The following is a 25,770-nucleotide window of genomic DNA, read 5'->3' as shown; positions in this document are numbered from 1 at the left end:
TAAATCTTTTACAGGTCAGAACAGATCTATGAGGACAACTTGTTTTACAAAGAGAGCTGAAATAAGCTTTGGAAGGTGCGTTAGTTTTATGAAATTTCACCTATACATCAATATTGTATTGTGTCAATCAATGATGCTGTGGGGAATGTTTCTAGCCACCCTCCCTTCCTCATTAATTTTTGTACAGCCCCTAAGAACTCTTGAAATAAATCCTACAGAACATGTTTGTTTGATCCTAATGAATCTAATCATGAAAATCTTACGTCTGACAGCAGCGTGCACCAATCTTCAAGCAGGTGCATGACCAGCAGCCTCTCTCCCAGTTAGAGCCAACACTGTGCACCTGCCCATCACGATCCACACACCCTGTATGTGAGGAAATAAAACCACAGTTGAGAGGAGCCGTTGACCACCTGGTCACCCTCTAATGAATCTGCAGTGAATAACTGTGTGTGTGTGTGAGTGTGTATTGATGTGTGAATGGGTGTGATTCTGATAAGTCTTGATTCAGCAGGCTGGTGTTGTGTAAACACACTCAGACCGATGAAGAAGTACTAAATGGAAATGTGTCCAACTTCTGTCAGACACTGGACAAGTTTCCACTCCAAAATCTGCTGCTGTTAAATTGTATCTCTACAGTTTGTGATCACTCCCACTCACCTTTTGAATAGTTTTCCTTATCATGCAGGTTTAAGAGACACTCAGAGTGGCACAGGACAACCAGTCCCATAAGACAAACAAGCACACGGAGAAAAGCCTGAAAGAGTGAATAAATGACATCTGTAAACATGCTGCATATTTTGTCATCTCTGTAATATATTATACTCTTCTCCTTAATTAACCTCCATTCAGCACGTCCTTTAAAGATCTCTTGAGGACTGCAAATGAATAGGTGGGATTTATTCATACTTTAGTTGTCAGATAATCCCAACAGGAATCAAACCCCCAAAGGAATAAAAAAAATGTTCTCTTGTCAGTCTCAATAGGTTTTAGCATTGTAGCTATTTGCTTGTATGTCACGGTCATTTGTCATCACAAATGATCCAGTATCATACAAAAGGACACTTTTGACATTTTGCCTGCAACATACCGAATGTAAAAATAAGTATTATTAAATTTTAATTTAGAGAAGATATGATTTGTAATGATTGACTGAATCACAGTTTAAAGCAAGACAGTTTCAATTATTCTCGTAAACCACTTAAACTCATCTTGTCTGGAGCATTCATGAAGAATCTTAATCCCTATGTGAAAGGTTATTATGTGATGTTTTTGTTTTCACCAAGCGATTTGTCTTTTTCAACCATTCTTAAATGGATGGAGCTGTATTTTGAAAAGCTGCTGCCAACACCACCAGTACTACTGCTGTAAATAATAATAATATAAATGGTGCAATGGGCCTAAAATCTTGCAGCCATTTGAAAGTAATTGTGAAACTAAACTATGCACTGCAGTTACTTCAATTTTGGCCATAACATATAGAGCACAATCTTGACAGCAATGACAACTACAAAGTCTTATAAATCTATCCATATATATAATGATATTGCATTTTTTTATCCTAAAAAATTTCAACCATGATTTAAGACCATGGAAGAAAGTTTCTTTATTCCAAAACTTCCTAAATTGAATTATGAAGTGTAAAATACGTACCATCTTCAGATGCGATGTGACCCAGTGAACAGGACGCTGATGTGTGTGAGAACTCTCTGATAGTGCCTTTATATTAGAGATGTGCACCACTGCATATCCTTATTCGTATTTAAATAGTGATCTGACTTAGGTATTTGTTTAAGGTGGGGAAAAGCAGTTTTTTTAAAGTTATGTTAATAATGTATCTTTAAGGCACACATCTCTGAATCATGACATTTTCACCAATGCTTACTGTTCTTTCTACCAACTCACAGGTAAACTGGATTTCAAATTATATCCATATTCCATTTTATTGAACAAATGCAAAAAGAAACACATTGGTGAAAAAATGGCTGAGGAAACAGTCAGTCTGAAACACAAAAACTGTTTTCTTTTTCTGAAACTTTTATTGTTGAGAGATGGAGAACTTGCACTGAAAATAAAGCCACAAATTGTCAACACTTATAAAGAATATGTAGTTTGGATCAACCATGAGATAATAAACAATATATACTTTCAAATCTTTGTTCTCCAAGTGTGTGTCAACAGCTGTGGTCATGAAAAGTCAGTATTTGTGCTGTGCAACAGACAGAAACTGGACAATAAAGCATCAACAAACTGCAGCTCCAAACATTTCTATACTCAGTACATAATTAACAACCTGGAAAAAAAAAAAAAAAAAAAACCCATAATACTTATAACAAATTAGGACAAAGAAATAAGTTTACTAAAGGCTCATTGGCAAAACTGAACATGACAATAAATGCTTATAAATATTTGGTTCATCTTAACTGTGAATGTAGGAAGAACACTATAATATCCCAATGGTGACACTGCTAAATACAACAAGGGTGCAGAGGGCATAAAGTGCAAAAGTGTAAATGAAAAACAAACAGTAGAGAACAGGAAGTGTTTTCCCTGTTGCACATCAAAAGAAAAAAATGCTCTTTTGGTAGCAGTTACCAAACTGGCAGAAAACAGCATGTGAACATGTCATCATGACGACTCACAAACCTACACTATCAGTCCACATACAACAGTGTGAAACCTCATCAGTTTTCTTCAATAAATATTAAATCTGATTAACAACCCAAACCATGAGTGAAATTTAAACATTCCCCAGGGTGGAATATGAATAATCAAAAGGATTATTCAAAAGTAATTAAGTCTCCCAGAAAATGTCAACACCTGCAGCTCTTGGTCTCTGTAATAAACCACATTTCTTTGTTTAACACGGCAGTGTGCAATCTGATTTAGGAAATAAAAGAAAAAGGAACAGTTTTGCACTTTTGGGAAGAGTCAGATGAGAAATTAGATCATGTTTTCATTCAGTATCTGTCCATTAAATATGTAGCAATAGCCAGCAGCTGGTTAGCTTAGCTTAGCATAAAGACTGGAAACAGGAGGAAACAGCTCGTCTGGCTCTGTCCAAAGGTGACGTTTGTTTAACATGTTCAAAAACAGCAGTGTAAAACTGACCAGTTGTGGTTTTACAAGTTACCTGCCACATAATTTTTTGGCTGTGAGCAGTGACCTTGTGCGATGTTGTAGTCACAGTTAGAATTCATCTTAAGACAAGAAGCAACATCTCAAATAAAAAGTTTCTCATTCAGGCTGTAACATCACAGTCCATGTGCACTGTAGCTGCTGATCTTTGAAAGTATAGACCATACAATGCTTTATGAAGGCAGGTTTGTTGAAGGGCCAGTGATGCTGGTTGCAGTAGTTACAGTAGGCTATCGCACTACCATGATATTTATGTTGCCAGATTCTAGACAATCCACACTAGTATGAAAAGATATTTCGGTTGACATGATTCCTCTCCTGGCATACATTCAAGAACATGGAAAATTCATAAACGCAATTTTTTTTCCTTGATAGAAAAGCCTGATATAAATATGCAAAATCAGGGGAATACTTTGTTTACTTTCAGATCATATCGAGTATGCCCCAGTATAGCTTTATGTCTTGCAACACCCCTGTTTGGAACACAATGAAATAGATGAAACGGCGACATAATCTCTAGCTGCTGTATAGATGTGTATAAAACTTGCTACAAAACTAGCTTCTGTCTAGTTCAATCTGTTACTACGACTGTTGCTACCATGAGTACCAGGGGCAGATTTAATGATTTGGTGGCCCAAAGCAAACCCTGTCTTGCTCTATTTTATACTCTCTAACTTTGAATGTTTCAAACTTTTCTTTTTGACCATCACCATTTTTGACCATCAGAGGTTATAAAATGTAAATACAAAAATGTATTTACATTTTTTCTACTTGTGTTCAAAGTGGATCTTTTTTAGATAATATTGAATAGTTAAATCAGTTATAATACTTCATATTTGATTTGTTATATTTTGTGAGTAAAATCTGAATTTGCAACATAAGTGATAACATTTATCAGCAGTACAATTGTACAGTCTTTTCCTTAGCAGAAAAAAATGCTTTGCGGGGCCTTTTGTAAGTTTCTTAGAGGTACAATGAGTTAGAATAGTAACATAATTCAATATTTTTCATATCTAAACATCATAATAAGTCTATAGCTGTTTGGGGCCCTTCTAGTTGGAGGGTGTGCACTTAGCTATCACAGGTGTGAATCCACAGAGATGAGAGTTGGAGAAGGGGCTTAACATCATAACAAACAGAACATTTCATAAAGTGGTGGATTTATTCAAACTACATTTGTCAGCATTAACACATTAATAACAATGAGATTAAGGACCAAGCATAATGCATTATTGTTTTTTAGCCAAAGATTCCGTATTTTACACCGTCACTGCTGCTGTTACCAAAGATTCTACAGCGCTACGTTCAAGAATCTTTGGCAGCTACTATTTTGACCCTTTGATGCACCCTTACTTGTTGTCAAGCTGCCACAGACACTCGCTACAAAGATTTTACATGGCGGAGCAAGATAGTTGATGGCAAGTCATGTCTATGAGAGCAAAAGGGGGACGTTCCGGTCTGCATAAAGGGGCGTGTTGGGAGACCTAAAGTGTTTAAATCCAATGCTGGAATCATCGTTGGTGAAGATCAGATGAGCTGGATGAAAATATAAGTTACCCAGAGTTCGTCTATGGATAAATTAATTATCAGACATCTTCATAATTACACGTCAGACATGCTAACGTTAGCTGCTAGTTCAGACAGACTGATGGTTATGTGTTGTCAAGCAAGAGAAAACACTTCTGAAATGCAATCATGTGATAAAACATTTGATTAATTGTGATTAAATACTGAAATTCAGCGATTAATTGCAATTAAGAAAAAAATAATCATTTGACAGCCCTAATTCAAATACATCCTAAAAATCACACTCACTGTACTGTTACAGAAACAAAGAGCAGGCAAGAAGAAATAGAGTTGGTGCAGGTTTGTTTATTGGTCATTTATTGCATATGCACACCATGAACTAATTGATATGATTCAAAACGTGAAAAAGACCTTTTGCCAGACTGGAGGTCAATTTGTAGTGTGTTTAGAGAGGTGTGCACTCTTTTGTGTTGTCTGACTTCTGCACCACCTTGGCAGAGCAGGTCTTCTTATCTACAAGCAGCTCACACTCAGCAGGAATGTTTTCTGCATCTGGATCAGGGATCCTGAGAGACAAAAAGAGAGATTATTGCCTTAAGATGAAAAGAAAAATCAAATAGTCCTCTTAAAATGATATGAAATTACTAGGGATGGGGTGATGTTACAGATTCAACATTATCTCTCATTGTTTCACTGGCTTAGTGCTTTCTGCATAATCACATTAGATCATAACAGATCTATAAAGACAACTTGTTTAACAAGGAGAGCTGAAATTTGTAACTTTAGCTTTACACTTTCACTTACAGTTACACTTGCAGATTTTAGTGTCAACAATAATTACAATCTGTTTGTCATCACACACATTTTCTTCAATCTGTGACCAGGACACTGGGAACTTAGTTTACACTCATCACTTTGTGCTTCAAATAAAATCAGCTCTGCATAAAACCAGTTTACTGGTATGTTGCATCGGAGATCTTCTCTCCCTCTTTCAGCGTGAGCGTTCAACTGTATTCACCCAGTAATTAACTTGTGTTTTGATATTTGACTGTTGAACTTTGGCTAAGGTGTCTGGAGGAAACAGTCCACTCTGAGTCTCTGCTGCTGCGAAATACACAAATACTCCTGGTCATGCACTAGTTCAATTATGACATCTCATCTATACATCAATATTATTTTAAGATACCGTGGGGGTGTGGGGGTGTCTTTTTTTTTCTAGATGGTTGTCTAATTAATGATGCTAAGGGGAATGTTTTATTTCCCTTCGAAAACTTGGATGACTCAAAAAATTTATCAATAAATCAAAGGATGACAATCTTACATTTTACAGCAGCTCAAGCCGTCCCTTGTACAGGAGCATGACATGCAGTCTCTCACCCATTCAGAGCCAAAATCATGCTCCTTCCCATCATTATCCACGCAGCCTAGATGTGAGGAAAGAAAACCACAGTTGAGCAGAGATGTTGACCCATTTATCACCCTCTGATAAATCTGACTGAAGTGAATAATTGTTTGGGAGTATGTATCAATGTGTGCATAGGTGTGGCTCTGATAAGTCTTGATTCAGCTGGCAGGTGTTGTGTAAACACACTCAGACCAATGAAGAAGTACTAAATGGAAATGTGTCCAACTTCTGTCAGACACTGGACAAGTTTCCACTCCAAAATCTGCTGCTGTTAAATTACATCTACAGTTTGTGATGATTTCCACTCACCTTTTGGAGGGTTTTTCAAATCCTTAATCATTAACTCCTGGAAGATGCACTGAGAGTGGCACAGGACAACCAGTCCCAAAAGACAAACAAAAACATGTAGAGAAGCCTGAAAGAGTAAATAAATGACATCTGTAAACATGGTGCACCTTTTACAATCTCTGTAATATACACTCACTGGCCACTTTATTCAGTACACCTTTTCAACTGCTCGTTAATGCAAATATCTAATCAGCCAATCACATGGCAGCAACTCAGTGCATTTAGGCATGTAGACATGGTCAAGACTGCTTAAGTTCAAACTGAGCATCAGAATGCGGAAGAAATGTGATTTAAATGACTTTGAACGTGGCATAGTTGTTGGTGCCAGACGGGCTGGTCTGAGTATTTCAGAAACTGCTGATCTACTGGGATTTTCCTGCACAATCATCTCTAGGGTTTACAGAGAATGGTCTGAAAAAAGAGAAAATATACAGTGAGTGGCAGTTCTCTGGGTAAAAATCAAATAACCACTCGTTACCACCAAGGTATCCAGAAAAGCATCTCTTAACACACAACACATCGAACCTTGAACCAGATGGGCTACGGCACCACAAGACCACACAGGGTGCCACTCCTGTCAGCTAAGAACAGGAAACTGAGGCTACGATTCACACGGGCTCACCGAAATCAGACAATAAAAGATTGGAAAAATGTTGCCTGCGCTGATGAGTCTCGATTTCTGCTGCAACATTCGGATGGTTTTGGCGTCAGCAACATGAAAACATGGATGGCCGTGTCACCAAGCTCAAATCATCTCAAACTGGTTTCTTGAACATGACAATGAGTTCACTGTACTCAAATGGCCTCAGCAGTCACCAGATATCAATCCAATAGAGCACCTTTGGGATGTGGTGGAACAGGAGATTTGCATCATGGATGTGCAGCTGACAAATCTGCAGCAACTGTGTGATGCTATCATGTCAATATGGACCAAAATCTCTGAGGAATGTTTCCAGCACCTTGTTGAATCTATGCCATGAAGAATTAAGCCAATTCTGAAGGCAAAAGTGAGTCCAGCCCAGTACTAGCAAGATGTACCTAATAAAGTGGCTGGTGAGTGTATTTATGCTCTTCTCCTTAATTAACCTCCATTCCGCACATCCTTAAAAGATCTCTTCAGGACTGCAAATGAATAGGTGGGATTTATTCATACTTTAGTTGTCAGATAATGACAATATGTGAATTTTTTGGGCCAAAACATATAGAGCACAATCTTGATAGCAATGACAACTTCAAAGTCTTATATATCTATCCATATATCCAGAAAAAGTTCAACCATGATTTAAGACCATGGAAGAAAGTTTCTTTATTCCAAAACTTCCCAAATTGAATTGTGAGGTGTAAAATACGTACCATCTTCAGATGCGATGTGGCCCAGTGAACAGGACGTCGATGTGTGTGAGAACTCTCTGATAGTGGCTTTATATTAAGGTGTGTACCCCTGCATATCCTGATTGGTATTTGAATAGTGATGTGACTCACATACTTGTTCAAGGTGGGGAAAAGCAGTAGGTATGTAGTGTTGAGAAAAAAAAAACTCTGAGTCTAGTTCCAGGTTTGCTGTGGTGGTGTAAGTTTATTGGAGTTCCAGGTCATGGTGAGCCTACCAACACAGAGTGGGTCTGGTATCAGGAACTGCTCCAGAATGCATGGCCAGAGAACAGATATACCCTGTCCCCAGGTGTGGTTGCGGACAGTTCATGAATGGATCGTATGGTGGATGTGTATTGGTTAGTCATGAACTGTCTTACAGGAGGGTGAACTCAGTAGGGGGGCAGGGATGGCACCCAGACAAGGTCAGAGACAAAGAAACAAAATGACAAAGGAGTGACACTCAGGCAGTATGATCAAGGCAGGGGAGCGGAGACGGGGAGGGTACAACATTTGGTTGGGTTTGCCCCAGGCGTGTAATGGCAAATGTCCCTTCAAAGAAAATGTATGTGGCATATGTAAGTTTTCTTCTTCAGTAGGTTCGGTTGATAATGTATCTGTACACATCTCTGAATCATGTCATTTTCACCAATACTTAATGTTTTTTCTACAAATTCACAGGTAAGCTGGATTTCAAACTATATTCATAATCTACATTCTTTAAAAAACACAAAGAGAAACACAGTAGTGAAAAAATGGCTGAGGAAACAGTCAGTCTGAAACACCAAAACTGTTTTCTTTTCTTTTTCTGTAAACTTTTATTGTTGAGCCAAAAGGCAGAGATGGAGAACTTGCACTGAAAATAAAGCCACAAATTGTAAACAATTATAAAAAAAATATGTAGTTTGGATCAACCATGAGATAATAAACAACATATACTTTCAAATCTTTGTTCTCCAAGTGTTTGTCAACAGCTGTAGTAATGAAAAGTCAGTCTTTGTGCTGTGCAACAGACAGAAACTGAACAATAAAGCATCAACAAAACTGCAGCTCCAAATATTTCTATACTCAGTACATAATTAACAACCTGTAAAAAATAAAGAAAAAAACCATGACACTGTATCAAATTAGGACAAAGAAATAATTATAAGCGCTCATTGGCAAAACTGAAGATTATAAATGTTCAGATATATATATATATTCTAAGTGACTGAAACAGAGCTCCTTCAGTAGAGAACAGGAAGTGTTTTTCCTGTTGCACATCAAAAGAAAAGATTGCTCTTTTGGTAGCAGTTACCAAACTGGCAGCAAAAGAGCATGTGAGTCATCATGACAACTCCCAACTACACTATCATCCCACATGCAGCTGTGTGAAGCCTGATCAGTTTTTTCCAATAAATATTGATGGTGACTAACACCCCAAACCACGAGTGAAACTTAAACATCCCCAGGGTGGAATATGAATAATCAAAACAATTATTTAAAAGTGAAAAGTCTCCCAGGAAATGTCCACACCTGCAGCTCTTGGTCTCTGTAATAAGCCACATTTCTTTGTTTAACCCGGCAGGGTGCAATTTAAAAATTAAAAAGTTTTGCATTTTGGAAGAGTCAGATGAGAATGCAGTATCTGTCCTTTAAATATGTAGCAATAGCCAGCAGCTGGTTAGCTTAGCTTAGCATAAAGACTAGAAACAGGGGGAAATAGCTAGTCTGGCTCTGTCCAAAGGTAAAATTTAATCAAGATGTTCAAAAACAGCAGTGTAAAATTGACCAGTTGTGCTTTTACAGGTTGCATGCCAATTATTTTTTGGCTGTGAGCAGTGACCTTGTGCCATGTTGTAGTCACAGTCTGTTTTTATGAGTCGGTTTTTGTGCAGAGTCTGCAAAACTAAACAAACAACAAACTTGTTAGAGATCAAGCTTTACAGGTGTTAGTATGTGCATTGTGTTAACTTTCACCAGAGCCATGCTGTCTGCTTTCCCCCTGGTTCCAGTCTTTGTGCTAAGCTAAGCTAACTGGCTGCTAGCTTCAGCTTCATATTTAATGGACAGACATGAAAGATGTATCAATCCTCACATCTAACTCTCTGCAAGAAAGCAAATTAGTGTATTTCCAAAAATGTCTATTCCTTTTATACATAAAATGACTTAACAAAATCCATTTATGCAAATTTGGGTAAAAAAAAAAGAAAAACTCACAATCACCCAAAGACAAGAAGCAGCATCTCAAGTAAAAAGTTTCTCATTCAGGCTGTAACATTACAGTCCATGTACACTGTAGCTGCTGATCTTTGAGAGTATACTCTATCCAATCAGAGCTTTCATAAAGGCAGGTTTGTTGAAGGGCCAGTGATACTGGTTGGGGACAGGGCCGTTCACATTGCACTCGAAGAAAGAGAACATGGGGAACCAAATGCGTGCCCTCCGGCTCTGCTGGTAGGCACGGGTGTTGGCTAAGGTGTGGTAGTAGAGGAAGAGGCGAGTGGTGATGTAGAAGGCAATGAACACGTCGATGGAGTAGTGCTCGTGAGCCGCCAGGATGAAGAAAATCCCAAACAGATTTAACACCCATGAGATGGTGTGAATCAGATTCCAGGTTCGTGGAGTATCTGCAATTGAAATGAATCATTAAAGGACAACTCTGGTGAAAAAAAAAGATCAAGATAAAAATGACAGTGCCCTGGTGTCTTAGAAAATCGCTATGCCTATTTTTTTTTATTGTATTTATGTCTACAATAGGAGCCAATGACTTCGGACTGAGAACCATAGACAGGGAAGGGAAGTGAGAAACTACAGAGACAGACTAACATATTGTTGACAATAAGAAAAATACAAAATTAGGTTGGTTTTATCCTCTCACAAAAGTCATACATACTGTAAAGCCACACCTTCTGTAGTTAAGAGTCAAAGAAAAAGGATTAACACTCACATTCAGTCACAAAAAAGTTGAGCATTGTGATGACAACCGTGTGTCCACTGAACATGTAGTCTCCACACGTCTGGACACCAGTCAGAGTCATTCCAAATCCACTCCAGATCGCCAGCGCCCTCTGTATCTTCCCCCAGGTATCACCATATGTCTGGGGGAACAATAAACTCCAGTTATCAGTCAGCTGTTATTCAGTTAGAAAAGCGATAAGGCTGAGTCAAGAATAAAAAAAACAAGGCAGCCAATAGCTCCAGGAAGATAATCTAATCTGCACAGGATCTCATGTTTTCTTCCCACCTTACTGGCGCATTTCAGGTGCTGCCCTGGCACAGAGAGCGAGGTGACAAACATGGTGCAGCAACGAAGCAAAAACACAGTTCCCATCAACGAACACAACCTCCTGAGGAGAATGGACCTGAAACAGACAAAAAATAGAGTTTGGACTTGAAATGTGTTAAAAATGTTCCCATTTAATTCCTTGCCCACCACTTCATGGCCTACAAGTATTAAGATAAAAAATAATAATCAGTGTTTGCATTACAAATACCCTGTATCTAGCAGTGATGCTGTCTATTTGCTCTTATTATTATTATAGTCAGTGATGGGAATAAGTGGAACAGTGGATTACCTGTGCTTGTGAAGGAGCAGGATCAACAGAAACATGTAACACAAGATGACACCACAAGCTTCAGCCATGGCAAAGGCCCAAGGGATTCTGGGAACACTGTCAGAGTACAAAAACATCTGTATCAGTGTGTAGATTAGATAGGAGTGCAGGAGAATGTGTACATGAACTATGGAGTCTTAAGGAATGAGTAGGGATTTACTGGTGATTATCATATAAGACATATAGTCCATACCTGTCCAGGAATATATCAGGCAGCGGTGGGTATGTCCTCATGTCCGGGACTCGCTCATGTACAATGACCATGACAAAAGATGTGAATCCAAACACAAAAAAGACATATATGGAACTGATGACTGTCTTCCACACCTCTGGGTCCAGTCTACCAGCCAGGTGCTGCTTACACCTCCCACTGGAGTGTAAATGACACAGCACCAATCCTGAGCCGTGTCCAGATCTGTCGCCGTTCCTCAGCCGCAGCTCAGTCCCATTACACAAGCGATCACCTCCGTTATACCTCCTGTCAGCTCCATCACAGCTCCACTCGACCCCTGCGGCGCCCAGTGAGAGGCCAGTGGGGAGGCTGTCTGAAGGCTGGAGACCCAGCTCCTCCAGCTGGGCCTGGTTCTTTCTCTGGAGCCGGCGAAGGGCTAAGGTCAGCCTCTTGATGTCTCCCAGCACAGTCAGGCCCAGTGGAGGACCCCGAAGGTCAGCCTCAGTCAGAGCCAGTAGGCTGGGGCCGTCCAGGCGGTGGTGGGTGCACAATAACTCCACATAATCCCCGAAACCTTCTTCCTGCAGCCACTGGGCCACTTGCTTACAGGTCCAGGCACTCACACTGTCCTCTGGTGGTGCCATGCCTGCTGCAGATATGGACATATACAGTATTTAATCATGGTTAAGTACAAAACTTCAGATTTCAAATGCAAAGCCAAAGAGACAATGAAGAAGACTGTGATAATAAAAACACAAACTCATGCAATATCCTGTTTTGACTGATCAAAACCTACTGACTTTTGATGTTACTTCCTTTCTCACCTCTTGATTTCGTTAGTGTCTTTGTCACTCTCACCTCAATAGTTTCAATACATAACTACCCTAAATCCATTGACCTTACTAGTCAATTTGCATGCTATCACAGATACAGATCACAGATACCTAGTCTATGTGTAAGTGAGCTACTCTGTCATTTGATCTGTATGGAGATTTCCTACTCAGAGTCACTCTCTTATCTGCAAGCTCGTCACATGCTATCAATTAATCACTATAGCAATTTTTCCAGAAAAAAATTCCAAACAATCTCTATTTCAAATGTGACAATTATCTGCTTTTCTGTGTTTAAGATACAGAAAACTGTATATCTTTGGATTTTGGACTGTTGGCCACCCAATATATGTAATCTGAAGATATCTCTTTGAGCTCTGGGAAATTATGACTGATATTTCTCACAATATTTTTAGCCCAAATGACAATCAATAATTAAAAAAATCATTGGTAGTTGCAGTACTGGAAGATATAAGAAAAGCAGAGATTTGTCACATTTTAGGAGCCGAAACTCAAATACATGTCTAAATCAATTGATAAATTATTAAAAATGACTGATTCATTATTTCAGCACAATAATTCAGTCACTAACAGAAAGCCTGCTGTGAAGGAAGGCATGTGGCAGAGATGGTGCGCTATAACTAATCAGGAGTCAGTGTAGAGGTAATCTGCTGTGGGGAAGCTTCTTTGTGTTCTTATTTGATGCGACCCAGCACTGAACAACGCAGGCTACTTAGCGCTATTACATCATCTGTGTTCAGGTCAGCGATTGTACAGTGGCTTACAGTATACGTATGCACTGACACCCTGATCCACATAAAGCAGGCCTATGCGTTCCAAATCAAACAGGGATTCAACCTAACTGAGTGCAACCGTCCTCTCTGCTCCATAGGTGTCATTTCATAATAAAATAAAATAAAAAAACATTGAGTCACTAACCATTCAGGGTTTACGCAAAGCCAGCAGAGTATGCAAGTTCCTCTCCCGCAGACAGACTCTAGCACTGATGAATCACTCTTCTTTGCTTTGCCTTTTTCTCGTTTTTGACCTTTGACCTTCTGATAAACTCAGTTCAGTGCTGCTCGCCCTGTACTCCCTACAGCTCCAAAGATGTGCAAGGTTCAACCAACATGACTGTACTGCTGTTAACTGCTGCATGTGAGTAATAACCCACATGCTGACTGGTCTGCAGATACAGACTTAAAATGACCAAAGTAAGCATCTTTCAGCTATCAGTAAAGCATGAGAGATCACTGGCTTTTAGACTTATTCAATAAGACTTTGAGGTATCAATAACTGAGTTCATCAATAAGTATTCTTACATATAGAGCCACTATTTTCATATTGCAGCTGTTGACAACTTTAAATTGGATTTGTTTGTCCTGCCAGCAGTTTAAAATACAAAAATATTCAGTAACCATATAAAATAGCTCAGAAAACAGCTAATCCTCACCGGAGCTGAAACAATTAGTTGATTAATCAGTTAGCAGATGGACAGAAAATTTACCAGCAAATGTTTTTCATTAATGAATCCATTTTTTTTTTCAAACTAAAAGAAAAAACATTTAATGGTTGTTTTACAGTATAGTTATGGCTGGTCAGAAAAAACATGAAATCTGAAGACGTCACCTTGGGAACTGTGAAACTGTGACATTTCGCGCTACTTTCTGATCTTAAATAGAACAAACTATTAATCAGAGAATCCAAAAAGCAAATCAATAGATTTAGCCAGTGATGAAACTAATTATAAGCAGCCCTAATCCTCACATTTGAAAAGCTGGAACCATCAAATGCTTGGTATTTTTCTTCTACCATTTAAGATCCATTGTAAATATTGTCAATGTTGTGATACAGACCAAAAAGAAAAAACTTGAATACTATAATATCCTCACACAGCTTAAATAATGTATTCTAGTCTTAAAAGTTCCATTACAGTTAAGTTTTTTAACTTACTTGAATGTATTTAAGTGAAATAAAAAATGAAAGTTTATGATAATCGCTGGCTCCCAGTGAAGGATCCATACAGAGCTATACCTACTAAATTAAGCTAATCAACTGATCTATATTACATATTTAAATATTTGAAAGTTAAAGTAACTCACCTGACTGGCTGCTCAGTTTCCCCAGAGAGAAACGTTATTTTTATCTACCCTCTAGATTTTACTGGCAACATCCTGCAGCCTCTCTGGCCTGAGGCTTTACTTGGGGATTCATAAGTGCCATGTCAGCTTGTTTGGCTGGCTTACTGTGAGTCACGGCGAGCGGTGACACACAGCTGTGAGAGAGAAGGCTCTTCAGTGTGTGTGAGACAGAGACAGTTTGACAAAGGGCTCATAGTCTATTTCCCCCACAGGGCCACAATGTAACGCCAGACTGACACATTTCAGCATGAGAGAAACTCACTGAATCTTACTTTTCACGATGGTGTGGAAAAGTTTAAGCAGTGTTTTTCTCAACATAAACAAAGGAGTGGGAGGGTACATGTTCAGATAAGAAGAAGAAAGTCACAGAAAGTACATGTAGTCGTTTCAAAGTTACTTTAACAGATTATATTAAACAGTAGCTGCGTCTCTTACCATCAAGCCACTGTCACTGTGCTGTCAGAGGGTGTGGATGAGCTGTCCGGTCTCAAACCACTGGAGTACTTCTTGGCCAACATGCTTGTGACAACTAGGCAACATCAAACAGGAAGAGACATTAATAAACAACTCCAGGGAAGAAGAGCCCCTGGCCTCATGCAGGGCTGCCACTTAAAGCACACTGACATCTGCTGGCCACATTTAGGAAAAACAAGGACATGCTTACATCTGTTTACAGGTTGTTTCTCTGGATCCTAAAAAAAAAAAAGAAAAGAGATGGATTTCCGGACTGTTTGAATTTCACAAAAGAAGCACAAGCAGTGGTTTTAAAGTGCAATTTAAAAGAAATGTGAAGGAGTGTAATGCTGTAAACATATTTCCATGAGTGAGAGTTGGACTGGAGAGCCTGGGCCAAACGGCACCACCTGTTTTTTACAGTCACAGGGTGAGCGAAGTTGATCTGCTGCTGAAACAGAATCAAAGCAAAGGCATCACACAGCAGAGTGATCTAGTTTTAGGAACAGAACAGAAGAGTTCACAGCCTTTAAACTTAAAAATGTCTGACAGAGAGGTGATCGCAGGCGCTGCCTCAGAGGTGAGATATGATATTCAAAACTCAGACCCGGAAGAGGAGGGAAAGAGCGCGCGTTCGATTGAGGATCCACAGAAGAATTCGTGGGAGACCCCATCCCTACAGGAACTAGAGGAGGTTTTATATTCAGCGCCACGCTCCTGTCGCCATGGAGATGAGGTGTGGCCTCACCTATATCTGGGAGACATGTGAGTATCCTGTGCCTGATTTAACTTCATTTATAGAGTATGCATCTGGATTGTTATTAATGCATAATCAATGTGGTGGGTTTCCAGGTTCATGTCTCATGACAGGTTTGGGCTCTGGCAGCTGGGCATCACTCATGTGCTGAATGCCTCGCATGGTAAACTGTGCTGCAAGGGCAGCGAGGATTTCTATGGAACTACAGTGAAATATCATGGGGTCCCGGCCAATGACCTGCCAACATTCGACCTTTCACCTTTTTTCTACCCTGCAGCTGAGTTCATTCACCAGGCTTTGACATCAGGAGGTACTGCATGCTGCGCCACACAAGAGTTTCGGTGAATGGCAGTATAGGTGCGGTTACCTGTACTTCCAGTGTCTTTGTTTGTGTCTTTTGTGTTTCCCAGGAAAGGTGTTTGTGCACTGTGCTGTGGGTGTGAGTCGCTCGGCTGCATTGGTCCTAGCCTATCTGATGATTCATCACCACCTCACTCTTTTGTCCTCTATACGTTGTGTGCAAGAGAAACGCTGGATTTTCCCAAACAGAGGCTTTCTGCGGCAGCTTATAGCCCTGGACCAACAACTGCAGGACAAGGTTGAATGAGCCAAAACAAAGCAACCCTACATAATAAAATCCATAGAAATTCTCCTGCGTTAGTTGGCTTTCTCCATTTGTACCATTTACTGTATGTATACACTGAACACTGTGTCCAGCCCTCCCCTCCCTTGTCCTCTCCCAACATGACCTCAGTGGTCACAGAGAGAGTCCCTGTCTCCCCCTCCCCTGGACTTTTCGCATCAGTGAACAGACCAGTCAATGCAACAGCAACATTGAATAACACTACATCCAGTCAGAGAGAACACACTGAACATAGACAGCTAATTTTGGAGGCAAGCGGCATTCAAACAGCCACCTGCTCATGTCTCTCACTGAGCTGCAGGCTGTGGTGGTGGTGAAGGGACAGTGGACAGAGACAGCAGGAGCAGTGTTGGAGCCTGAGCCCAGGGAGAATGTCAGGGAGCAACCAGCTACAGGACCTGGTGCTCATTAAAGAACTGGAGCTCATTTTGGATTCCTGCACACTGGAGCTCACGCCAGTGGATGAAGTCTGGCCTAACCTGTACATAGGAAATGTGTGAGTGTCTCATGTTTATTGCAGCGGAAAACAACACAGCTCACAGACAGAGCTCTGCAAGAGAGGCATTGATCAGTTTTAGAGTGTTTAAAAGAACAAAACATGCAACTGTTTAACATGTTTCCTCTTCACCCCCCATGTTTGTCTCTGTTTCTGTGTGTTTTCCAGGGCTGTAGCACAGAATAGAAAGACATTACATAAGCTTGGCATCACTCATGTCCTGAATGCAGCGCACTCCAAGCAGGGCAGCATCGGTGACCAGAGTTTTTATGGGAACACCTGTGTTTACTTTGGCATCCCAGCAGAGGATTCAGACCACTTTGACCTCAGTCAGTACTTCAGACCCGCAGCTGACTTCATACATAAAGCCCTGAAGAGCAAAGATGGTAAAGTATATGAATGTGACCCCCCTCTGTCCCATCAAACGTCTCTGTATTTTGTCCTTAGCTGTTTCACATTTTCTCCATTCTGCTTCACATTCTCCATCCTGCTCTACAGGGAAAGTGCTGGTGCACTGCATCATGGGTGTGAGTCGATCAGCCACTTTGGCAGTGGTGTACTTGATGTTGCGGCAGCGTCTCTCTCTGAGGGATGCTCTGAGGCATGTCGTCCAAAAACGAGCCGTTTACCCCAACCGGAACTTCCTGTCCCTCCTCCTTAAGCTGGATGAACAGCTGACACTCAAGCGAAGGTTGTGTCCTCTTCTCTGACATCTGTCTTTCTCATTTCTCCCTGCTCCTTCATGACATCAGCTGTCAGTCACCTCAGGATCTCTCTCTCTCCACGTTACATTCTAATCAGTATTTGCAGTGTGAGTAATTTGTTATCACAATGTGCATGATGTAGTTAGAGGTCTGATGGTGACATTTAAATTCCACGTTTTTATTTTTAAGATTGTCCACTTTTCTTGCAGAGTTTTAATGTCTGGGCACAGCAGCAATGGTTTTGTGCTGTTGAACATTGTAAATATCTAAATACAGTGTTATATTTCTCTGAGGATTATTTTTCATATTCAAACTGTATTCAAATGTTACCTCTCAGTGTTGTCAGGCATGTCCATGAGCTTTGTAAATACAGCTTTATGACTGTTGTGAATGTCCATTAAAGGCATTACATGATATTTCATTTAAATATTGTGGTTGGATGGAGATAAAATGACAATTTTTTTTTTTTTTTTTTTTTTTTTTTTTAATTATACTTTAAACTATGCACCCTACACTTTTTAACAAGACAGTTTGCTTCACAAGGATCCGAAGGATCTCATTCTTTTTCAATTTCTTAAACCCGAGTTTGTTTTTCGTTTCGGCCAAATAATTTTGCATTAACAAGACCCTTGTCTTCTCTGATCTAGAAATGTCATCTCCCCTTCACCTTTTGCACTCACGCAACCCCATATTAGCAAACTTGCACCTGCATGTTTTACAGTGGACACCAAACACACCAAACACTGGACTCCATCTGTTCCAAACAAACTTATTTGGTTTCATCTGACCAAAGAATTTGACGCCAACACTTATTGAGCATCTTTTGAGTTCATTTGTGAGTAATGGTTGCCCTTGTGGGCGCCGTCTGTCAAGGCTGGCTTCATGCAATATCCTTCACACTCTGATCAGTCACTGAAACACCAATTTCCACAGCTAGTTCTGGTGCTAAATGCAAATCATTTACCCATCTGTTTTTCACTGCAAGGTTGTCTAAATACCAATTAGTGCATGGCTTCATTTTTCCAGGACAGCCATCTGTTATTGGTTTTACAGCTCTTCCTACACCTCCCAATCACTGCTGTGTCTGTGTTTCAGCTTGTGTTCAGTACCCTAATGATTCCCTTAAACCCTCTCCATCTTTATGAAGTGTCACAATGTGGTTTCTTGCCTACTTGAGGTACTTGTGCTTTGTTTCCTGTATTTTCAATGTAGTCGATCTAACCTATTAGTTTTTAATTATACATAAGCTCAAATACCTTGCACTTCAACTTCAAAATAATACAATCACTGTCCATTTTGAATCATTTTAAATTTTAGTGATAATGCCCAGGGGTGTGCTTTTTTTGTACACTGCAAATGAATTCAAACTCATAACAAAAGAAATGTGGCTTGAAGATTTCATTCAACCTACAGGTGAAGTCATGCTGGCTGTCACTTACCTCCCTTTCATCCCGAGCATTAATAGCATTTTTGATTTATGGTAAATATTCCGGTTTTGTGTTATCGCATAACAACTGCAGCTAAAGTTAACTCATTACTGGTGAATGTTATAGCCTTAATCATGTTCCTCAAAGGAGCAGGGTTAGTCGGATGGCAACACAGAGACAAATACGGTACAGTGGTGTATCACATAACAGTCTGTGGTCATCATGGAAACTCGGCGGTGAGCTAATGTTACAGTTCACAGGATGATGTCACATTGTTGTCAATAAGAATGAGACTTCAGGCGTGTAGTCAGAATGAACTGAGTGTGTTTTAAAGAGCCTGATACAGTCTGCAGGATGTGTTTGTCACTAATGAGTGTATGATTACAGAGTTATAAAAGGCAACAGGCTACAGTTGTGTGTGGCTGCGAGTGTGTACAGAAAAATAAGAGCGAGCGCAGAGGAAGAACAGTTTGCACTGCCTTGGAGTGAAGTAAGGTAAAACAGGTTAGTTTGGGGATTTCTATGGTTTATTTGCTCAGTTTGTCACCTCTGGCTTCACCACCTAAGATGCATGCTTAATGATCTGTGGATTGTTAAAAAAATCAGTATTTGCTCAGACTTAGCTCCTTCAAAAAGCTCTTCATTTATTTGTGTGTCTGTGTGTGTGTGTGTGCTATTACAGTATGTCTCTTAGGGATCCACCATATGAGCCTCCTTCTGTCTCAGAGCTGCAGGAGTTTCTGCTAGCAGACAGACGACCTACTGGACATGTCAATCAAGTCTGGCCAAACCTTTACATAGGCAACGAGTGGGTTCACACATGCACACACATACATTACATACATATAATACATATATACATACAGTACATCTATATAATCATCATTCACTCATACAGAAGTGAATGTGTGATTGTGTTTCAGGGTGGCGGCCCGTGACAAGGGCACTCTCCATAGTCTGGGCATTACTCACATTGTAAATGCTGCTCATGGACGACATCATGTCAACACTGGCCCGCGTTTCTACAGAGACATGACAGTGGATTATTATGGGGTGGAGGCTGATGATGCAATAGACTTCATCCTTAGTCCTTTCTTCTACCCAACAGCACGATACATTAGAGCAGCACTGGCCATGGGAGGCAAGTCAGACACACTTGGAAACTGGATTTGTCCAGTACAACATCACCTTTAACTCAACGATAAACATATTAAATGATAACAGCCAATTCCCTGTCGCAGGACGGGTGTTTGTCCACTGTCTGATGGGTGTGAGCCGCTCTGCAACCTTAGTACTGGCCTTCCTGATGATTGTTGAGGGCCTAAGGCTGCAGGAGGCGGTGGCAGCCGTCAGGTCGCACAGAGACATCTGCCCCAACCCAGGCTTCCTGCAGCAGCTCCGCAGCCTTGACATGAGCCTTGAGAGAGAGAGGAGGAGGCGACAACAGGCCCAAACACTGTAAAGACACACACACGCAAAGCCAGAAACACCAACATATACGCATACATATGCACACAGATACACACGCACATCTTTATTGCTACAGAGGTCACTTAACCCAGGAAGAGGAAACACCATCTCTGACAGAGCTGAGGCAAATACTCTGGACAAACAGGGAGCCAGTGGCACCTGTCAATCAAGTCTGGCCAAACCTCTTCATCGGAGACGAGCAAGTAGAAAAATCACATCCAGCACCTTGAAATGTAAGATATTACAATAACTCAGGTTATGTGTGATGTGCGTCTGCAGGTCTGTGGCGCGAGATAAAACCACACTCTCGTCTCTGGGTGTAACTCACATACTGAATGCTGCAGCAGGTCGACACCGGATCAACACGGGTCCGCAGTTCTACAGTGACCTTGATGTGGAATACCACGGTGTTGAAGCTGCAGACCATCCAGAGTTTAACATGCAACCTTTCTTCAGGCCGGCTGCACAGTTCATAGACAGCGCTCTTAAGAAAAATGGTCAGTGTGCAAACATGACAGCAGAAGCCAATTCATACAGTAAAGAGCAACATAAAATGCATTTTTAGAGGGGAAAAAACTACACAAATACATCTAAAATATCGCCTGAAAATGCAGTATTAACATACTGTATTACAAGGTTAGTTCCTGCTTCCTCCTTTTTGCTTCATTTCCTATATTATTTTGAAGGTGCTTTCTCTCTTTGATTGTCTGCCCCACCCTAATGTGTTCCATCTGTGTTCAATTTGTCTTGCCATGTGTATTTAAGCCTCTGTCTAGACCTCTGTCTTCGTCAGTTCATCTGTTTTGCCTTCGTGAAGCTTCTCTTGTGTTCCTCTGTTTTGGATTTCCTGGTTTGTGTTCCTCTCCGGTTTTCTTTTGGACTGTTTTTTGTAAGCTTCCTTTTGTTATTGAAATGCTTTTTTTTCCATTTTTGAATTGCTGCTTTCCTCCAAAACATAACATTCTTTCTTTTACCATTAATTTAACATATTTTCTGTCATATTTTAGGCAAAAAATGAAAAAATTGAGTTATGATGTGTGCATTATTAAAAAGGTCTGTAAACAGTTACTTGAGCACAGATAGGTAGCACACAGTCACTCAGTGTTTGGTTTATTCACCTGTGCCAGGTGATCTGACTGTAGATGTACCTTCTGCAGGTCATTATGATTAGATAAGACATTAAAGTTGGGACGTTGAGTAAAGTCTACCTAACAGGACTAGGGCAGGAGTCCAGTCTCATTGACCATTTCAATCAATTATTTTTAAGTGTTACTAAATATAATAATCGATGTATCTTCCAGGGAAGGTGTTTGTCCATTGTGCCATGGGTGTCAGTCGCTCTGGAGTTCTGGTTTTGGCGTATCTGATGATCTGCCACAGCCTGTCATTAGTGGAGGCCATCAATGTTGTGCGTATGAACCGACACATTGCACCCAACTCTGGATTTCTGGAGCAGCTGAGACATCTGAATCCGGTCATCGACCCCCGGAGCAACCAGACCGTAGAGGAGGACCAAGCTGACATGTCCTGATAATGACCAGTCACCTGTTTTATTGGAATCAACATTTCCTCTCATAATGATTAATTCTGACAAATAAAAATGTCTCCTGTGTCATCTCTCAGACTCTGTCTCGTAGCTTCTCTCTGCTCACGAAACAATGAGAAAAAATATAATGACTGAATGCTTAAGTTTAATGTCTCTGGAAATAACTGCACTGACGAATGCTAACTGATCCCTACACCTGTCCACACATTAGTGACATTCCTATGGTAACAATGATGCAACATCCCAGTCTTACTAAACTTCTTGTTCTTGGCATTGTGCCCCACATTTCAATGTGTCGCTTCACCATGGGGTAAAGTAAAGAAATCACCTTCACAGTAAAGGATAGATCACATTAGAAAGGCTGTGAGAAAGCCTGTCTGAATGAATGAGTGTTACACTCAAAGAAAAAGTATTTACCTAACAGAGTGAGGACATTTTGGCTGGTCCTCACTTCCTGACACACCTTTAAATGGTTTTCTCAGGGTCAAGGCCTGGTTTTAGGCTTAGGGTTTGGGTAAGGGGGTAGAGAATTCATTATGTCAACAAGTGTCCTCACAAAGATAGAAATACAAGTGTGTGTGTGTGTGTGTGTGTGTGTGTGTGTGTGTGTGTGTGTGTGTGTGTGTGTGTGTGTGTGTGTGTGTGTGTGTGTGTGTGTGGTTGAGGTCAGGTGTTGTAGCCCAGCTGACTAAAAATATCATCTTAAACACAGAGCTGGAGAGAGCAGTTACCATTCTGCTTTCATGCTTACTGCAGACAGATGTCTCGGTCAATACACACACACACACACACACACACACACACACATAAATACACACATGTCCACTGAGGAAAAGTGGAGGTGCTGGTCAGTGATCCTGCTCAGGAACAGATTAACAGACGTTTTTTAACAGATAGAGGTAAGTGATGTTTTCCTGTCATTGTTCTTGTATTTTTTGGCCTGATAGTTCTCTTTAAACAGTCAGTATCATTATAAAATAGTAAAATGTTACAACTGTCATTTAAGTGAATTCTTGTAGTTACAAAGCTGATGTTATTCAACTGCAACTCACTGCCTGTCACTTGGACTTGTTTGAGAGAGAGCTCTTATTTTGCCCAGCAGCTGATGAATGAAGTTTTGAGCACCACAGTACACTGACAGTTGATTTTTTTTTCTAAATCTAAATGAATTCACTTTGCAAAAACTGTATTTCTAACTTCACTGTAAATTTATTTCACCTCTACAACTATATTGTCACACTGGTTTTATTTATCTAATAATAGCTTTAATTAATGTACACAAGGTATGTAGCCTATTATTTAGTTAAATTAACTTGTGTATAAGCTGATAGTTTTATGAATCCTTTTTAAAATGAAATATAATTCAATTAAATGCATTGTAAAAATGAGCATAAATAACTCCTGACATCCTCCATATGCCTGCCATAGGTAGGTGCCATGCTATGTAAGGTACAGTTACTTTCATCATTGATTAATCTGTTGATTATTTTCATCATTAATTAAGTTTAATGCCATAGAAAAACCTAAGAAAACCAGCTCAGGTGTTCACATTTAAAAAGCTGAAACTAGTAAATTTTGGCATCATTTTTTAAAAGTGACTCAAACATTTAAACAGCTATAAATATTGTTGCTAATTAATTTTCTGTTGATCAACTAATTGACTAATGGACTAATTGTTGCAGCTCTAAGACTGTATATGATATTTAGCTGTTAATATTACATCCTGCACCGTTTTGAGCAGATAACAATGTGCAGATGTTATTTCAGTTTTTCATCAAGTTCAGGGATGTGTGTGTTTTCTGGGCAGTAGGGGTGAGACATGTCCTCCTGTGTGGTGAAGTCCAGAGGTAAAAACCCATACACAGCAGTGCAGGTGGACCCAGACAGCGACTACATCACACCAGGAACATTAGACCTGGAGCAGCTGTTCTGGTCCAGCAACGGGGCTAAGTATGCCCACGTCAACGAGGTCTGGCCCAGTGTCTACATCGGGGATGAGTGAGTAAATGCACAGAGATGGTTGCACAGTTCTGCAGTGCAAGTGTCAAAATTCATGACAGCTTCATACTGAGTCTGTGTGTTTCATGAAAACAGGAAAACAGCTCTGGAGCGGCCTGGTCTGAGGGATGTGGGTATTACACATGTCCTGAATGCTGCAGAGGGAAAGTGGAATAATGTGCTGACTGGTGCTGATTACTACAGTGACATGGACATCCAGTACTACGGTGTAGAGGCTGATGACAAACCCACCTTCAACATTTCCCAGTACTTCTGCCCTGCAGCCCAGTTCATCCACGAGGCCCTCAGTCACCCACAGAGTGAGTCCTGGAGGAAACCAAAACCTTTAAATGAGATCATACTCTTGAGAAGAAGCCTGAACACTTTACGTGTTTATTTCTAATGAATCTATATCATTATACTTTTGTTCTAGACAAGGTGCTGGTGCACTGTGTAATGGGTCGAAGCAGGTCGGCGACTCTGGTCTTGGCATACCTGATGATGAAACACAGCCTAACTGTGGTGGATGCTATTGAGCATGTGCGACAGCGGCGTTGCATCCTGCCCAATCACGGCTTCCTAAAACAGCTCAGAGCCCTGGACATCACATTACAAGAGGAGAGGCTCAGAGAAAAAAAAGAGATGCAAGACCAATAGCACACGATACATAATTAACATGCCTGTGTTTACAACTTCCATTAGCCCCTTAACTCTTCTCAGGTATACCAAAAGTGTTCTTCACGTGTCTTTAACTATTGTAGCAATAAACTTTTTCACAACTGTTTCATGTCTGTCTTGTACAGTTCAAATGTCAAATGTGCCCTTAAGGGCCTCGTGATGTTTTTCAGCTTATACTGTAGGCCAAATTTAAAGATCCAGATCAGAAAATGGGCAGAAATGGCCTGGTACAGATAAGAATGAAATAATCACATCTGTCTCAGCTCTGTCTCTGTGTCCGGCAGCAGAACTGTGATATGTGTGATAAGTGCAATATTAACCAAACCATGGTTCACACTCACTCATACTTCCTAAGCTCTACCTCATGCTGATTCATTTCTTCATCGGTGTCAAAAGACTGTTTCCAAAGGTGGGTCCATTTCAAGATTTCAACAGCAAGCGTGAATTGTTTTGTCTACATCTGCAAAGTGTGACAAAACAGTGTATTGTGTATAGTGTATTGACAGATTTCAGTGAGAAAGGTGCAGTACACAGCCCAGGAAACTAGGTAGAAGAATTTCTTTTCTTAGAGCTGCAGCTGCTGACTTAGAGACACTTACTTGTGTTATTGTCCACACTTAACTTAGAAGCCTAATACACTCACGAATGTGGACTTAGAGCATTCGGTTGTACCATGGATATGTTAATAAAGTAGTCAAAGTAAATTCTGTAGATCTCTTACTACACTTAAGATCTTTTAAAGAAATTCTGTGGGATTTGTAAAACTGTCTAAAACTGTTATTAAATAAAAATACCCAGAAGGAAAGTGAATAAGCAATAAGATCAACCTTGTGAGTTTTATTGGTCAGTTTTAGGCATCACGGTCTAGCGCAGATGTGCGACCTGAGTGTTACTGAGGCCAGTAATAAAGGCTCACATAAGGCTTTTCGAACATATAGAAAAAACTATTTACTCAAGTGACAATTCACATTATTTTAGGCAGATATACAAGTTTAAAAACAGTTCTTATAGTTTTCAGAGAACTGCACCAACTTCTTGCCAATCATGACATAAATGTGTTTATATTCAGA

The 25,770-nt window shown here is 40.2% G+C and overlaps 6 protein-coding genes and 1 long non-coding RNA gene across 11 annotated transcripts; 4 read left to right on the top strand and 3 right to left on the bottom strand.

Annotated features, from left to right (window-relative positions):
- Positions 1-262: 262 nt before the first annotated feature.
- Positions 263-1,720, bottom strand: LOC139623001 (uncharacterized). The gene is made up of 3 exons (XR_011691403.1): positions 1,654-1,720; positions 661-757; positions 263-366 (listed from the first exon to the last, which is right to left on the bottom strand). It is a non-coding gene; the product is annotated as an uncharacterized lncRNA (long non-coding RNA).
- Positions 1,721-2,025: 305 nt separating this feature from the next.
- Positions 2,026-15,088, bottom strand: LOC139622991 (sphingomyelin synthase-related protein 1-like). Of its 4 annotated transcripts, XR_011691402.1 has the most exons (7): positions 14,964-15,088; positions 11,579-12,206; positions 11,347-11,442; positions 11,016-11,133; positions 10,719-10,869; positions 8,877-10,398; positions 2,026-2,293 (listed from the first exon to the last, which is right to left on the bottom strand). XR_011691402.1 is itself a non-coding variant. In XM_071480776.1 (6 exons), the coding sequence occupies exons 2-6, from the start codon at positions 12,199-12,201 to the stop codon at positions 10,094-10,096; spliced, it is 1,293 nt and encodes a 430-aa protein (XP_071336877.1). In that variant the 5' UTR covers positions 12,202-12,206; positions 14,964-15,088; the 3' UTR covers positions 8,583-10,093. The 4 variants fall into 4 exon arrangements, 3 of the variants coding, with proteins under 3 accessions (XP_071336877.1, XP_071336878.1, XP_071336879.1); XM_071480776.1 differs by lacking the exon at positions 2,026-2,293 and having other exon boundaries at positions 8,583-10,398; XM_071480777.1 differs by lacking the exon at positions 2,026-2,293 and having other exon boundaries at positions 8,583-10,398; positions 11,579-12,203; positions 14,964-15,067.
- On the bottom strand, positions 4,991-7,875 carry msmb (microseminoprotein beta). Its single transcript, XM_071480792.1, has 4 exons — positions 7,772-7,875; positions 6,380-6,485; positions 5,987-6,089; positions 4,991-5,231 (listed from the first exon to the last, which is right to left on the bottom strand). The coding sequence occupies exons 1-4, from the start codon at positions 7,772-7,774 to the stop codon at positions 5,111-5,113; spliced, it is 333 nt and encodes a 110-aa protein (XP_071336893.1). The 5' UTR covers positions 7,775-7,875; the 3' UTR covers positions 4,991-5,110.
- A 368-nt stretch (positions 15,089-15,456) lies between the features above and the next one.
- Positions 15,457-16,346, top strand: LOC139622997 (dual specificity protein phosphatase 13A). Its single transcript, XM_071480787.1, has 3 exons — positions 15,457-15,746; positions 15,834-16,048; positions 16,149-16,346. The coding sequence occupies exons 1-3, from the start codon at positions 15,523-15,525 to the stop codon at positions 16,343-16,345; spliced, it is 636 nt and encodes a 211-aa protein (XP_071336888.1). The 5' UTR covers positions 15,457-15,522; the 3' UTR covers position 16,346.
- Positions 16,347-16,740: 394 nt separating this feature from the next.
- LOC139622999 (dual specificity protein phosphatase 13A) lies at positions 16,741-17,997 on the top strand. The gene is made up of 3 exons (XM_071480790.1): positions 16,741-16,877; positions 17,046-17,263; positions 17,376-17,997. The coding sequence occupies exons 1-3, from the start codon at positions 16,753-16,755 to the stop codon at positions 17,585-17,587; spliced, it is 555 nt and encodes a 184-aa protein (XP_071336891.1). The 5' UTR covers positions 16,741-16,752; the 3' UTR covers positions 17,588-17,997.
- Positions 17,998-19,029: 1,032 nt separating this feature from the next.
- On the top strand, positions 19,030-22,100 carry LOC139622994 (serine/threonine/tyrosine-interacting-like protein 2). The gene is made up of 7 exons (XM_071480783.1): positions 19,030-19,512; positions 19,691-19,816; positions 19,932-20,149; positions 20,250-20,466; positions 20,555-20,677; positions 20,758-20,975; positions 21,780-22,100. The coding sequence occupies exons 2-7, from the start codon at positions 19,692-19,694 to the stop codon at positions 22,007-22,009; spliced, it is 1,131 nt and encodes a 376-aa protein (XP_071336884.1). The 5' UTR covers positions 19,030-19,512; position 19,691; the 3' UTR covers positions 22,010-22,100.
- A 658-nt stretch (positions 22,101-22,758) lies between these two features.
- Positions 22,759-24,806, top strand: LOC139622998 (dual specificity phosphatase 29). Of its 2 annotated transcripts, none has more exons than XM_071480789.1 (4): positions 22,759-22,923; positions 23,835-24,022; positions 24,119-24,342; positions 24,456-24,806. In XM_071480789.1, exons 2-4 carry the CDS (start codon positions 23,844-23,846, stop codon positions 24,677-24,679), a joined length of 627 nt encoding a protein of 208 aa, XP_071336890.1. In that variant the 5' UTR covers positions 22,759-22,923; positions 23,835-23,843; the 3' UTR covers positions 24,680-24,806. The 2 variants fall into 2 exon arrangements, with proteins under 2 accessions (XP_071336890.1, XP_071336889.1); XM_071480788.1 differs by having other exon boundaries at positions 22,785-22,923; positions 23,832-24,022.
- Positions 24,807-25,770: the final 964 nt, after the last annotated feature.

The sequence above is a fragment of the Trachinotus anak genome, unplaced genomic scaffold, assembly GCF_046630095.1.
Source record: "Trachinotus anak isolate AG129_WGS33_773 ecotype Australia unplaced genomic scaffold, CSIRO_AGI_Tana_v1 ptg000007l, whole genome shotgun sequence".
NCBI lineage: Eukaryota > Metazoa > Chordata > Actinopteri > Carangiformes > Carangidae > Trachinotus > Trachinotus anak.
Note: the sequence above shows the minus strand (reverse complement) of the source record. Positions and strands in the feature narration are given on the sequence as shown.